Here is a 14,191-nt window from a genome sequence, read left to right on the forward strand (position 1 = left end):
AGAACACGTGGCGTGGGTAGAAGCTTAACTGCAGGAATGGTTCAGCTGATCAACCACAAGGAATCAAAAAGTTAGCTGACAACCCCTAGGCAATGACTAACCTAGAAATTATATAAAGACGACAGATTGCTATTACAATAAAGCTCAGGGAAGCTACTGGAATTAACCCCGCCCCCCCAAAATATCCAATAAACACCCACCCAAGAACATGGTTCAAACAGGGTCTTTCCCCGCTTCATTTACTCGTGTTCCATTTTCCTCGCATCTTCCCTTCTGAGAGTTCAATCGCATTCTTAATATCTTTACTTAGAAGCCACTACCCCCCTTGCTATAAATTAAAAGTGATAATAAAAATTAAATCCTAACCATTATTTTTTTAAAAAAACTGTCTAGGACCATCTAGAATTTGAGAACCTGGTTAATAGCCTGAGTAATACGAGCAGCAAAGTTCCTGGGGCTCGGAAACACACTTTTGCTACTTTAACTTAGAGTTTGAGAGGTCAAACTCTAAGAAGTGTGAGTTAAATCAGTGAATTTACAGATTAACCAACTTACTGAGTAAATACTTTTACACATCTAGCGTGTTTCAGTGAGTGTTCTATGTTGCTAGGAATAAATAAAAATTCCTTGTCAATTTGGTGGGGAAAGAGAATAACACAGACATACATACAATAAAATAAAATAAAATAAAATGAAATACTCAAAGTATGTAAACAATGGTAGGTGGTTAGAAGTGTTTTGAAGGGGCAATAAAAAATAAGATGCATTTCAATTGAGAAAAATGAGACACCCAAACAATGCTTGGCTTGTAGAGGGCAGTGAAATGTTTACTATGTGGTAGACTGGAGGCCAGAGGCAAAGAGAATGACTCTAGAGCAAGAGGCTTCTGGACATTCCTGTGTTCTGCCCCTTGACAGTTACCACCCTCACTCCTTAGTATCCGTACTCCACAATCCACAGGGGAGCATGAAACCCATCAGATTCTGCCCGAGTGGACCTCAACGGTAGGCTTCTGGCTAAAAGAAAGAAAAGCAAACCTTGAGAAACTAGAAAAAGTATGATCACCTATGCACTATACTCAATAAGGCAAGTGGTAAATTAAATGATCTTTCCTCCCTATCTTTGCAGGTATTTTTGCCAAATCGAGAATGAAAATGCGGGGCAATGTTTAGTCCATGCTGACTCATGGTATATATATATCTAGAAGTCATTATGACCCACCACGTTAGGCTTATAACCAGCCTTATATGAGAACGAACATTACCTGGGAAGTACAATTGTCATTACCTGTGTTAAATGGAAAGGAAAACTAGAAAAGATAAGGAAATACGGTCCTAGATGCTGACCTTTCAGAATTTCCCAAAGGCTCAATTATCTACATAAACTTTAAATACAGTTGACCCTTGAACAACGTGAGGGTTGGGGGGGGGGCACCGCTCCCCCTCCCCTAAAAATGTAACTGCTGATATCCTACTGTTGACTGGTAACCTTACCAATAACATAAAGGTCAATTAACACATATGGTGTATGTTATATGTATTATGCATTCTTACAATAAAAGAAGCTAGAGAGAAGAAAATGTTATTAAGAAAATCACAAGGGGAGCTCCTGGGTGGCTTGATTTCAGCTCACATGATAATCCCAGGGTCGTGGGATCAAGCCTCATGTTGGGCTCCATGCTGGGTGTGAAGTCTGCTCAAGATTCTCTCTCCCTCACCCTCCACCAGTCCCCTGCTCGCATATGCATTCTCTCTCTCCAAACTAAATTTAAAATTTTTGAAAAATTAAAAATAAATTAAGAAAATCGTAAGGAAGAGAAAACATATTTACAGCACTGTACTGTATTTATTGAAAAAACTCCACGTGTCAGTGGACCCACGCAATTCAAAACCATTTGGCTTAAGACCAGCTGTATATCCTGATGGCTTGACTTAAGACAAGAAGGCACAACATATAAGAAACTTGTGGGGTGTCTGGGTGGCTCACGGGGTTAAGCGTCTGACTCTTGATTTCAGTTCAGATCATGATCTCACAGCATGGGGATTCGAGCCCCTGATCCAGCGCTGTACTGATGGTGTAGAGTCTGCTTGGGATTCTTCCTCTCCCTCTCTCTCTGTCTGCACTCTCTCTCTCTCTCTTTCTCAAAATAAATAAATAAACTTTAAACATTAAAAAAAAAAAAGAAATCTGTACTTAAACTTCTGAATACTTGCAACATCTCAAGTATCAATTCAGATTACTACCACCTGGATCAGTCACCACATAAGAGATCTTCACTCGCATCCAAAAATCCAGATTTGATGAGATCGCATTTTATGGCTACCGCCAATAAATTAAAAATAAACACGCTCATATTTAAGGTAGGTGTTGGCTCAAGTCAGAGATTGAGAATGCCGTTTTTAAAATAACAACCTTATGTATTTTTATAACGCTTTAAGTTCCCCAAAGGGTGCTTATCTCTTGTCTCATTTACCTGGGATAAATGCTAGGAAGAGGGGAAAAAAAAAAAAAAAAAAGGAGGGCAAATTTCCTACATCCATAAATATATAATTTTATAACCTTCTGAAAGAGTTGACGACTTTCAATAGTCACCAAATTACATGCCCATGATAGAAATTTCTATCTCATAAAAGAATGTGATAAACATTGATGATGGCAACTAGACCGATCGGTCAAGCGAGGCGGCATTCACCAAGGCCTCAGGGCAAAGCTTGCCGCCATCGGTCCCCCTCCCCCTGACGTCCATTAAGCCCCCTGAAACTTACCACTTAGGCGCATGCAAACCGGCACCGGCCTCAATGTACCACGTATATATTAAGTTAAAAGGTTAATTTTCTGACTCGTGGTCTGGATATTAGAGCTGTGAAGGAAAACGAATCATCATATGCTCACTAAATGAGCTTTCAAGTGAAACAAGACCCCGGGGGGGGGGGGGGAGGGGGGGAGGAAGGGATATGTCTTCTGTGTAGTTCCATTAGTTCCAGCTATGGGGATGCTCACTGGGGACACCTGAGCCGCCTTCCATCGGGGGCGGTGAGGCCAGCGGCCGACGTCAGGCTGGAATGGCACGAGGGAGCTGCCCTGTACAGTGACGTGGGGGACTTAACCCTCAGTTGTGTCTCCTCGGGGAAATGGGGACGTTATGTGAAGACCAATGAGAGACGGGCCACACAGGACTTGGCCTAGCACTCAAAATGTACTGCCATTAGGTGGCCCTGAGGTCCTCCCCGGGAAATGTAAATGTGGATCCTATACCCTCCACATAGAACGGGTTCCTCCTGAAATAAGGATTCCCCTGAAAAGGTGTTGCCAAGAAAAGAGGTTCGGGGTGGGCAAGGAAGAAAAATCCTATTGAGTAGTTTCAGGCTCCGTGTCCCCAGTAGGGCGGGCTATTGCCTACGATCCCATCTGCAACTCTGAATTAGACCCTGCTTTTTCCTATTTGATTTTCACCACGACAAAACAAAGGTCCAGCGAAGGTGCCAACCAGTTAAATGGCCAAAGCAGGAGGCAAAGTGAGCTTTACCACATCCCAAAAATAATTACAGCTAATGTTTATCGGATGGTTATAGCTCAGCGCTTAACACTCTTATAAATACTTCAGATGATCTTACAAATGAGGAAATACATTACCTCTATTTTAAACTAAGGAAACTGAAGCAAGAAGGGTCAATCAGCTGGTTGAGAGCACATGGCTACTGTGTTTTGGAATCAGTGTCTGGACAAAGCAGTATAATTCCAGAACCAGGGCATAAAACACAAGCATGCCTCCCGAGTATCTGTCTTTCCTCTAGGTGCTCAGGGACTAGGGTCCACGGTCAAGAAAAATTCACACACACACACCCACACACACACGTGTTTAAATTGAGAAGCGGTCTTCAAGTCCAGTCTACTAATCTGTCTTAGAACAACACAAAAGCATAAACTAGAACGGTGTGGAAGTCCAGTAAATTCACCACCGCCCACTACTCTTGGTTCAAAGGATTTATATTAATAAATATGTTCTATTCCTCCATGACAAGCATCTCTGACTAACGTCCATGTGCACCTGCCCAGTGCCTCATGGGAAAACAGAGAGAGAAAGGGAGAAATGCAAAATATGACCCTGGAAAGAGGTAACGGAAATGAATAGACACATTCTGCCAAAGTTGCCCTGGACAGACCTTCACAGTCTCCAGATTTAGAACAATGACTCAGCCCCATGGGATGGAGGGGTCATAGCATGATGTGAAGCCGTATCACTCCACCCTCATTCCCACCCAGATATTTACAGCCAGGTGTGGTGGCCCCCAGCCCAGACAAGAGATCCTCATGGGTCTGCTCAGAGTCGTAATATCTAGAAGCCCATTCTTTCGCAGGACCACCTTCACAAACCCTACATAAGGATTCCGCTCAAAGTAGGCACGGGTCAGTCCTGCAGATGGTTTTTTTAAGTGTATTTATTTATTTGGAGAGAGAGAGCACGTGTGCGTGCACATACAAGCAGGGGAGGGGCAGAGAAAAGGAGAGACAGGATCCCAAGCAGGCTCCATACCATCAGCGCAGAGCCCGACTGGGGGCTCGAACTCTTGAGCCAAGATCAGGAGTCGGACGCTTACCTGACTGCACCACCCGGTGCCCCAGTCCCGCAGATATTAATGGCTTACATTTCCCCCCACAACGGCCCTATGAGGTACTATTTTCATTACCTTTTTACCAAAGAGGAAATGGGAGCACAAAAAAGGTGAAGTTGAGGTGCCCGGCATCTGGCTAAGGAATGGGTATGGCAGGGTTTACACTGAGGCTGTCCGACTTCAGAGTTCTCGATGCTGCCCTGCCAACCCTTCCTTTTATTTTTTTTTAATTTTTTTTTTAACGTTTATTTATTTTTGAGACAGAGAGACAGAGCATGAACAGGGGAGGGGCAGAGAGAGAGGGAGACACAGAATCTGAAACAGACTCCAGGCTCTGAGCAGTCAGCACAGAGCCCGACGTGGGGCTCGAACTCACGGACCGCGAGATCATGACTTGAATCGAAGTCGGACGCTTAACCGACCGAGCCACCCAGGCGCCCCGACCCTTCCTTTGAATAGTCCTCCCGCTTCTGAGGCTCATGAGCAGAGACAAAGAAATTCTTTCGCGTATTAAAGTTGTTTATGTATCTTGCCCAGGCCTCATCTCCACCCAACAGGACTCCCCATTTCTCCTCCCCTCCCTTCTCCAAAACCTTATCTGTTGTTAAAAACACAGAGCTATGCCTGTCCTGTTCACTCTTGTGTAAATCCAGCAAGATTCCTGATATAGAAGCCTGTAATCCCTAGTAAATGTCTGATAAGAGTCTCTTAGGTGAGAGAGTAAACATATTAGCTTTAGAGGAGAATGTACCCATCCAGTTAAAAATAAACAGGCTAAAGAAGAGAGAGCGCCCGGCATGAAATAGCAAATAAAATAATCCCAATTTCAGGCTGGATGACCACCTTAACAGAAAGCACGCATCAACTACACGGATGCATTAACAACAACAACAAAAATCAAACAGACAATCTTTGTTTTTACCTGCCTGCCCATCTGCAGCTTCCAGCCACCTTTGCTCACTCTGTCCATATTCCCCCCGAGCCCACAAGGTCAAGCCTGAACAATTATAATGTTATTTCAATTTCAATTTTTTCAATTATAATGTTATTAAGCTGCTTCTTGCAGAGCTGATCGACAGATCACTTTCATAAACAGCACCTCATTTAATAAACTGAATCGTCAACACAACGCAGAAAAGTAGGAGTTCTCCCATTTCCTGGATTAGGAAACAGCTTCAGCGAGGTTGTCCAGCCAGCAGAGCAGGAACCTGATCTGATTAGAAGAAATCCACTGCTGCTCCTGTGTCACCCCCTCCGAGGTGGAGGCCACACCTCTCACGGCTTTCCTTTTCTATCTAGCTTGCTGCTCCTATGCTCTTTGGTGCCTTCCCCATATGTGCTAGACCCCGGAATTTAAAATAGTTTTAAGCAGTCGTGTAACTAAAGGCATGCTCTTAGCCTCTGTCAGATACAGCCCTCCGAAATAAACAGAGAATCAAATTAGAATGTCCAGTCTCGGGGACGCCTGGGTGGCTCAGTCGGTTGAGCGTCCAGCTCTCGATTTCGGCTCAGGTCATGATCCCAGAGTCGTGGGATCGAGCCCGTGTTGGGCTCCATGCCGAGCATGGAGCCTGCATAAGAATAAGATTCTCTCTCTCTCTCTCTCTCTCTCCCTCTGACCCTCTCTGCACACCCCACTCATGCACATGCTCTCTCTCACACACAGATAAATCAATAAATCAATAATAAAGAAGAACATGCAGCTTCAAATAAATTAAAAGCAGAGAGTACAGGGGTGCCCGGGTGGCCCGGTCGGCTGAGCGTCCAACTCTTGATTTCGGCTCAGGTCATGATCCCAGGGTCAAGAGATCGAGCCCCGAGTGGGGCTCTGTGCTGAACATAGAGCCTGCTTGGGATTCTCTCTCTCCCTCCTGCTCTGCTCCTCTCCCCAGCTGTCACACTCCCTCTTTTCTCTTTAAAAAAGCAAAAACACAAACAGGGGCACCTGGGTGGCTCAGTCGGTTAAGTATCCATCTGACTTCAACTCAGATCATGATCTCACGGTCCGTGAGTTTGAGCCCCGTGTCAGGCTCCTTGCTGACAGCTCAGAGCCTGGAGCCTGCATCGGATTCTGTGTCTCCCTCTCTCTCTGCTCCTCCCCCACTCACGCTCTGTCTCTCAAAAATGAATCAACATTAAAAAAAATTTTTTTAAAAAGCAAAAAACAAAAAAAGAGTTTAAAAAAATTCTATTCATTTGCCAAAAAAAAAAAAAAAAAAAAAAGAAAGAAAGGAAAAAGAGATACCTCAAGAATATACACAGTATATTAACAGTGGTTCTGTCTGAATGATAGGCTCATGGGTCATTTTGTTCACTCCACTCCAGCACTTTCTTTATGCTTTCTAAATTTTCTGCAATTAGTATATATTCCGCTGCTTTGGCAGGAGAAAATTATCTAAAAAATCGCTAAGCAAAGAAAACACTAAAATGAGGAGTCTCTTGAGGAAGGACAGAAAGGGACAGCGGTCACCGAGGGTCACTTTTGCCGGGTCCGAGGGAGCCACGGGGAGCTGGGGGTGAAGGAGGTCACCACCATCCACAGAGCACAGGGGAAACTGACCAGAAGTCTCCCTCTCTCCACACGGGGACCGTGACTTCTGGGAAACAGCCACCCCTCCCTGAGGGCGGGCAATCCTTTCCACCTCTGAACACCCTGACTTGTGCCAACCAGAGAATGCCTATCTTCTAAGACAAGTTTGCAGACGGTCTCTGGATCTGGGATGAGGAGTTGATTATCCTGTAGGCAGAGCTAATTTTTTTGACCTACCGCTCGGAGATCCCCCCCCGGGTATCAAATCTCTGACTCAAATTCATCTCCAAGATCATCACACGCTACCTTTAAGCCTAGTCTTAGAGCAAATTTTAATGTTTCGTAGCTCTGCGGTAACGTCCCTGAACGTGGCATGAAGGGTAAAGGTTTGTAGGCGCGACACTTGGAGCTTTGACACCCAAATCGAGCGCCCTTTTTTTCTTTTTTTTTTTCCTTCAGTTGGGCAAACCGTCAAGTATATTTTCCTCAACGTGAAGACAGAGCACTGGAAACAGAAAAGGTGTTTTAATGTGAGTGTTGTTTTCACACGAGGAAATCCGACCTGCCGCAAAACCAAGCTCGTGAAAGGGGAGAAAAACGGATTCAGGAAGTGAAATGATGTCCAGTGTTATGCTAACTGAATATCAAAATAATAAACACCAAAGGCACACAGGCCAGAAGGAACAGGTAATAAATCAAAATCCTTGGGGGAATGGGACCTCATTAGGCTTGAAAGAGGGACCAGTGTTGCCCAAACTGGTTATTAGCACAAGGCCCTCGCTACCTCCCTCCTTTCCTTCTTCCTCTTTAAAAAAAAAATTTGGGACCAAGGCCATGTCTTTTAAGACGTAATTTAATTCCTTTCCTTATTGTACATGCCACAGCAAGTTGCCATCAGCTGTTATTTGTTATTGAGGATCTGTGTAAACACGAAGGCCAGGAGACTGACTCACCCATCAGAACAGGAAGAGAAAGGATGTGATCACACTGTTACTTTCAACCGCCTTCGTCTTAACATTGTCCATCACAGAAGAGATGGCAGTCGACATTCCCTAACGTCCTAACGTGAAGCGTTTGAGCCCATCGGGAAGCAAATTCTAGAATGGAACAATGTAGCCGCAGGTTACCACGGTGGGCTCGCAAACTCAGGTTTGGGCACCTACCTGTGCCCGGTATGGCACTAGAGTGATTCTGCCAGCAGCAGAAGAGCCCTGCGGGGCTACCTGAGGACACAAGGACCCTGCACATCCTTCGGTGGAACAGCGCAACCAGCAGGAAAGGCTGCTATGCTAGGAATCCTTGAATATGTGGGCTGACGGCTTGGTGTGTATGATGCGGGAATGGGACACACAGGGAATTCTGTTTTCCAGCCCCACTGGGTGTGTCCACAGCCCCGTGGAGCCAGGAAGGGAAGAATTACCGCAGGACATTGCGGTCTGCAGGAAGGCAGTTCCTTTTGTTGTCAAAAAGCAGCACGTCCTGGGGCGCTTGGGGGGCTCAGTCGGTTAGGCGTCCACTCTTGACTTGGGCTCAGGTCATGATCCCACGTTTCGTGGGTTCGAGCCCCATACCTGTCAGTGCAGAGCCTGCCTGGGGTTCTCTCTCTGCCCCTCCCCCGCCTGCTCGCTCTCTGTCTCAAAATAAATAAATGAACTTGAAAAAAAGGCAGCACATCCTCCCCTCTGCCCAGATTCCACGACTCCCCTGTATGGTGGGTAAATCTGATTCTTTAAGCACTGCCGCCCGCCCCCCAATGCCAAGTACCCTGGAAGTCCTTCAAATACCGGCTGGAAGTGGCTGAAGACACAGTTGACACCTCAAGGGCCTGGGAATTAATTTACTAAGGCTAATTTACAGTCACTCGTTCATCCCAGCGCACCCAGCTAGAGTCAGGTTGAGAAAAGAATCGGATGTTAACTGGACTCATTGCGGTGATCATTTTGCAACACATTTTGCAACACTTGGTTGAGCATCCGACTTCGACTCAGGTCATGATCTCGCAGGTGACGAGTTCGAGCCCCACGTCGGGCTCTGTGCTCACAGCGCAGAGCCTGGAGCCGGCTTCCAATTCTGTGTCTCCTCCTCCCTCTGCCCCTCCCCTGCTCACGCTCTGTCTCTCTCTGTCTCTCAGTAATAAATAAACATTAGAAAAAAAAATTCAAATATCGAACCACTATTTTGTATACCTGAAACTAATGTAATGTTGTCACTTATACCTCAATAAAAAGAAGCATTTAAAAAAAGAGAAAAGAATACTACTATTTCAATTGCAGCAAATCAATGTCCTAAGACCACTCGAGAAAGCAAGGTCAGGCAAGAAGAATTACCAGAAAGGTCCAAGAAGGGCTTCTGACCATGCTTAGAAACACTTTTAAACTTCCTCTCTGAAATCAACTAAACACGAAAATCCAGTTGGAAAATGTTTACACGGGCAGATTTATTACTCCAGTATAGATTAATAGATTAACCACTTCAATGCCTCCAAAATACTGATCATTTCTCACATTCTTCAAAGCATTAGACCTGTTTCTGCTTGCAGAAGCCATACGTACTTTTTGAGCTGAGAGTCAGCTTGCCTGAGACTCAAAACCCTCTTTCGACTAACTTTTGCCGTCTATAATTTTTACAAAATTCCTGGCACTCCTCAGGCAAGGATTTCATAGCAATCACAAATGGAAGTAGACAAACAAAAAGACATTCTAATTCAAGACTGAACCATGAGAGAAAGGAAAAATATGCAAATTTACTTCCTATACAAATAAGTCCTTTTGCCTTCCAACTCAGGGCTGATTCTGGATATCCCTTTCCTTCTTTGATGTGCACGAAAAGCGATTTTTGTTTTGTTTTAAGAACAAAGGTAATATAAATAGGATAAGTTACATCCATCTATCTGTATCATGCCAAACCTGGGCTAAACAATTGCTGTGTTTCTAGATACAGACAAAAATATTTTATCTAAATGTCTATTTTATTTTTTACATTACAGCTACTCAAACCCAGTCAGAATTTTTCTTTGGGTAAAGGTCATGGCTGGATTTTCAGAGACTTCAAATACAAATGTTTGCTTGAAAGAACGGAGAAATGAATGAAGAGATACCACGTGCTGAATTTCCCAATGAAAATGCGTCAGCAGTGAGAAATTCTAAATGCATCACTGACCCTTTTCCCTCATCAAGGGAGTGACCGGTGCTCTTTCGAAGGGGGCTGACTGAGACAAAGCAAATACACTGGGATGTTTGCAAAGTTAATTTCAACCATGGATCAACTGTCACAAAGATATTTAAATTTATCCTATTGTGGGGCACCTGGGTGGCTTAGTAGGTTGATCCTCAGACTCTTGATTGGAGCTCTTAGGAGCTCAAACTCTAGGGATGGAGCCCTGAGTCTGGCTCCATGCTTAGTAAGGATTCTCTCTCTCTCTCTCTCTCTCTCTCTCTCTCTCTCTCTCTCTCCCCCGCCCCTCCCCCCAACATGTGCTTTGTTTCTCTCCAAAAAAAATTAATTATTTGATTATTTATTATAATATACGAAGTATCTTATTTATTTATTTATCCTATTGCAAGATAAGAAAAGCTGAACAGTTAAGATTTAACAATCTTGGGGCGCCTGGGTGGCTCAGTCAGTCGGCTCAGGTCATGATCTCGCAGTCCGTGAGTTTGAGCCCCGCGTCGGGCTCTGTGCTGACAGCTCAGAGCCTGGAGCCTGTTTCAGATTCTGTGTCTCCCTCTCTCTCTGACCCTCCCCCATTCATGCTCTGTCTCTCCCTGTCTCAAAAATAAATAAACGTTAAAAAAAAATTAAAAAAAAAAAAGATTTAACAATCTAGTTATTGGCCACTTTAATTTGCTAAGTAGGCGCATGAATGAACTAAAATCCCTCATTATTATAAGGGTAGAATATTAATTTCCAGTTCCTGCTCCAGGAACCATTTTGAGCCATTTTGTGAGCTTCCAGGGGATAAGCAAACACTCAAAGTAGTCATGTCAAAGTTGTCAAATGTCTCTGAGCCACACAAACAACCTTGGCATAGGACCCATGACAAAGTTACATTCAACAATGTGCACGCATTATAATAAACCCATTACTGATCCAACCCTCTACATCTCCAAATACTGGCATCTTTGCGCTCGAAATGGGTTACCACCAATCATGAGCCTGGTCTGGTCTGCCTTTGACTTGGTTTCTCCTTTCCTGCTTGTTAGAACGCTGGAATGGGGAAATGGAGGTAATCCTTTCCCTGCCCCCACATCTGTATCGGTGAAGAATACAGATGTGCGCATGACGAAGGGAGTTGATGGTTGAGGGAGGAAGACACTGTGTTCAGAGCATAAATCCAAAGGTGTGTCCCTGAGAGAAAAATGTTGAAACCCCGGTCTACACCCATCTGTGACTCCTAAAGTCAACACAGCTTCCAGACACAGAGGAAAGCACACTGAACGAGTTCCAGGTTATGGCGTTTCAAAATATATGCAATAACGATGGCACCTGGGGCCGTGTCCCTTCCAAAAAAAAAAAAAATCAGTATGATTTCAAACACATCCTGGCAATTAGTTTTGTGACAGCTACGTCAAAAACATGCCTTTGAGGTAGGTGTCGGGAGGGACACTCTCTCCTCTACGAAAATCAGAACAGCCTTCCACAGGGCTATCACTTTCCAGACTCTGCCAACGTGAGAGCCACCCCAGAGGTGTTAGGGCAAAAGCCCCTCGGTGGGACTGCCTTTTCCCACACCTCTGTGTCACCACATGTGTCTCCGCCCTAAGTGAGTAAAATGTACTTTCACAAGAGTCCTAAGGAGGGCACCCACTGCTCTCTACTGCTGACTGTTCAGCCTGTCTAATCCGGAAAGCGGAGACTCAACGGCAAACGTCAATCCAAATGCTTCCCTTGAAGGATAGCAGCAGACCCCATTTTACCTAATTTCTTTACAAGGATAACTAAAAGGAAGATTTGAGAATGGCCCACAAGGAGAAGAGCCTGCATCCCGCTTACCACAGAATGAATTTATGCAAAACAGACTTCCAAGAAATAAACACATCACCGGTGATCCAGCCACCCACAAGCGACTTGGGAAATTGCTCCGTTCCCAGCTCTGATGCTGGCCTGGATTCTACTTCCATTTATTGGTCTTCTTGGCTAATAATCTACATCCAGCCCTGCTCCCAACAAGGTTTCTTTTTAACCAAATGCTTGCTTAACTCAAGAAAATTCTGATACCTTTTATCTACAAAAGCTCTGAATTCTAACACTGGGAAGGACCTCCCTCCTGGAACATTTACGTCTTGCAGGTGCCTGAGGGCCTGAAACGACCTTCCTCCCCGGTTTGGCAACAGTGTGTGGGGGGTGGCGGGGGGAGGGATTTCCCTAGTTTTTAGAGAGAAGAGAACAAACAACCCGCAAGCTGTGATTCCCCCTAGAATCCCTAGTCCCCGCGTTCGCTCTGAAAGTCTTAGTAGTTGATAATTTGCCTGGATCTTCTTTTTTCTGCTATTTAGTTGATAACTGTTTAGTTGATTTGCAATAATTTTATGCCTATAACCCAAGTGGATAGCCTTTTACTTCTGTGGAGCTGTACAGATTACTCCTCCTCCCCTCCAGAAACAGTTTCCATAGAAAAGAAGCCCTGGGGCGCCTGGGTGGATCAGACAGTTAAGCGTCCCCGTCTTACTTCTGTCTGATCTCGCGGTCTGTGAGTTCGAGAACCACCTCGGACTCTGTGCTGACAGCTCAGAGCCTGGAGCCCGCTTCGGATTCTGTGTCTCCCTCTCTCTCTGCCCCTCTCCCGCTTGCTCTCTGTCTCTTAAAACTAAATAAACATTAAAACAAATTTTTAGAAAAGAAGCACTCGTGTCGCTCCAGCAGACAGAACTGCTTCTCCCTTAAGCATCTACCTGAGTTTTGTTTTTATTTGTTTTTTAATTAACTGGAAAGAACGTTATTCAGAGCACCCAATCGAAACATATGTGGAACCGGCTGAATTCTACCTGTCTGGGATTGATCTGATTGGCCTAGATGGGTGCTGGTCCTGCACTCTCTTGGATCCACAGGCCTTTCTATTCCTACCAAGTGAAACAGAAACAAGCAACACGATTACCTCCCTTCAATCTTGTACTTGGTGGCAAGGGGGCCAGCAACTCACTTTCACCTCCGTGTCAACCAGGCTTCTCGGTGTGGGGAGCGGAGGGGCTCACAGTGGAGTCCAAATTCTATTCTTCCACCTACCAGAACCACCTGGGGGCTTGTTAAAAATTCAGGTCACAAACTCAAAACTCTTGTGTTGAGTCCTTAAAAATGTGTATTTATAGGGGCGCCTGGGTGGCTCGGTCGGTTAAGCGTCCGACTTCGGCTCAGGTCATGAACTCACAGTCCGTGAGTTCGAGCCCCGCGTCGGGCTCTCTCGGTGCTGACAGCTCAGAGCCTGGAGCCTGCTTTGGATTCTGTGTCTCCCTCTCTCTCTACCCCTCCCCTGCTCATGCTCTGTCTCTCTCTGTCTCAAAAATACATAAAAGCATTAAAAAAAAAAACTAAAAAAAAAAATGTGTATTTATAGCAAACACCCCAAATGATTCTAACGTACAAAACAAGGGTTCGTTTTGAGAACCCTCGGGGTTCATCATCAGGGGGAAAGCCCAAAAAGCCATCATCCTCCACAGAGCATTATGCCCTTCTTACAACTATGCAAAGTAACAACCATGGGCCAACCTTCTAGGACAGTTCCAAATTCCAAATCTAAATAAACATCATCATTTGCTTAGTGCCCTGAACTACCCATCTACAAGGTAATAAAGCATCAATCACACCAAACCGAGAGCATTTTTTTTTTTTTTTTTTTTTTTTTTTTTTACTTTTCCAACAGCTGATTTGTTATTTTCCCCTTTTGCTTAAATGACGCCATAACCTTCAGGTCAACTTTACTCTGAGGCTTTCCTTATCTTTCTTCTGCATACCTAAAGTGGCAGAACAAAGATTTTGCTAAACATTACAAATCTTGCTATCGGTGGCACCTTCCCTTCAGTTGGATGAAATATTTAGACTCTACCGAGATCAA

At 44.7% G+C, this 14,191-nt stretch overlaps 1 protein-coding gene across 15 annotated transcripts in view; it reads right to left on the reverse strand.

Moving 5' to 3' along the window:
- EPHA4 (EPH receptor A4) overlaps positions 1-14,191 on the reverse strand; it is a 149,572-nt gene that overhangs the window by 100,378 nt on the left and 35,003 nt on the right. Inside the window, exons 4-5 of one of the 15 annotated variants that reach the window (XM_042995430.1) lie at positions 2,766-2,860; positions 930-1,016 (exon numbers count right to left, since the gene is read on the reverse strand). The exons of 11 other annotated variants lie outside the window; for them this stretch is intronic. In XM_042995430.1, coding sequence (XP_042851364.1) covers positions 2,820-2,860 — 41 coding nt within the window. In that variant the 3' untranslated portion in view covers positions 930-1,016; positions 2,766-2,819. Of the gene's footprint in view, positions 1-801; positions 1,017-2,765; positions 2,861-8,115; positions 8,241-14,191 lie in introns of those variants that run through there. 3 more of the 15 variants (XM_042995431.1, XM_042995427.1, XM_042995426.1) reach the window with 3 other exon arrangements.

The sequence above is a fragment of the Panthera tigris genome, chromosome C1, assembly GCF_018350195.1.
Source record: "Panthera tigris isolate Pti1 chromosome C1, P.tigris_Pti1_mat1.1, whole genome shotgun sequence".
NCBI lineage: Eukaryota > Metazoa > Chordata > Mammalia > Carnivora > Felidae > Panthera > Panthera tigris.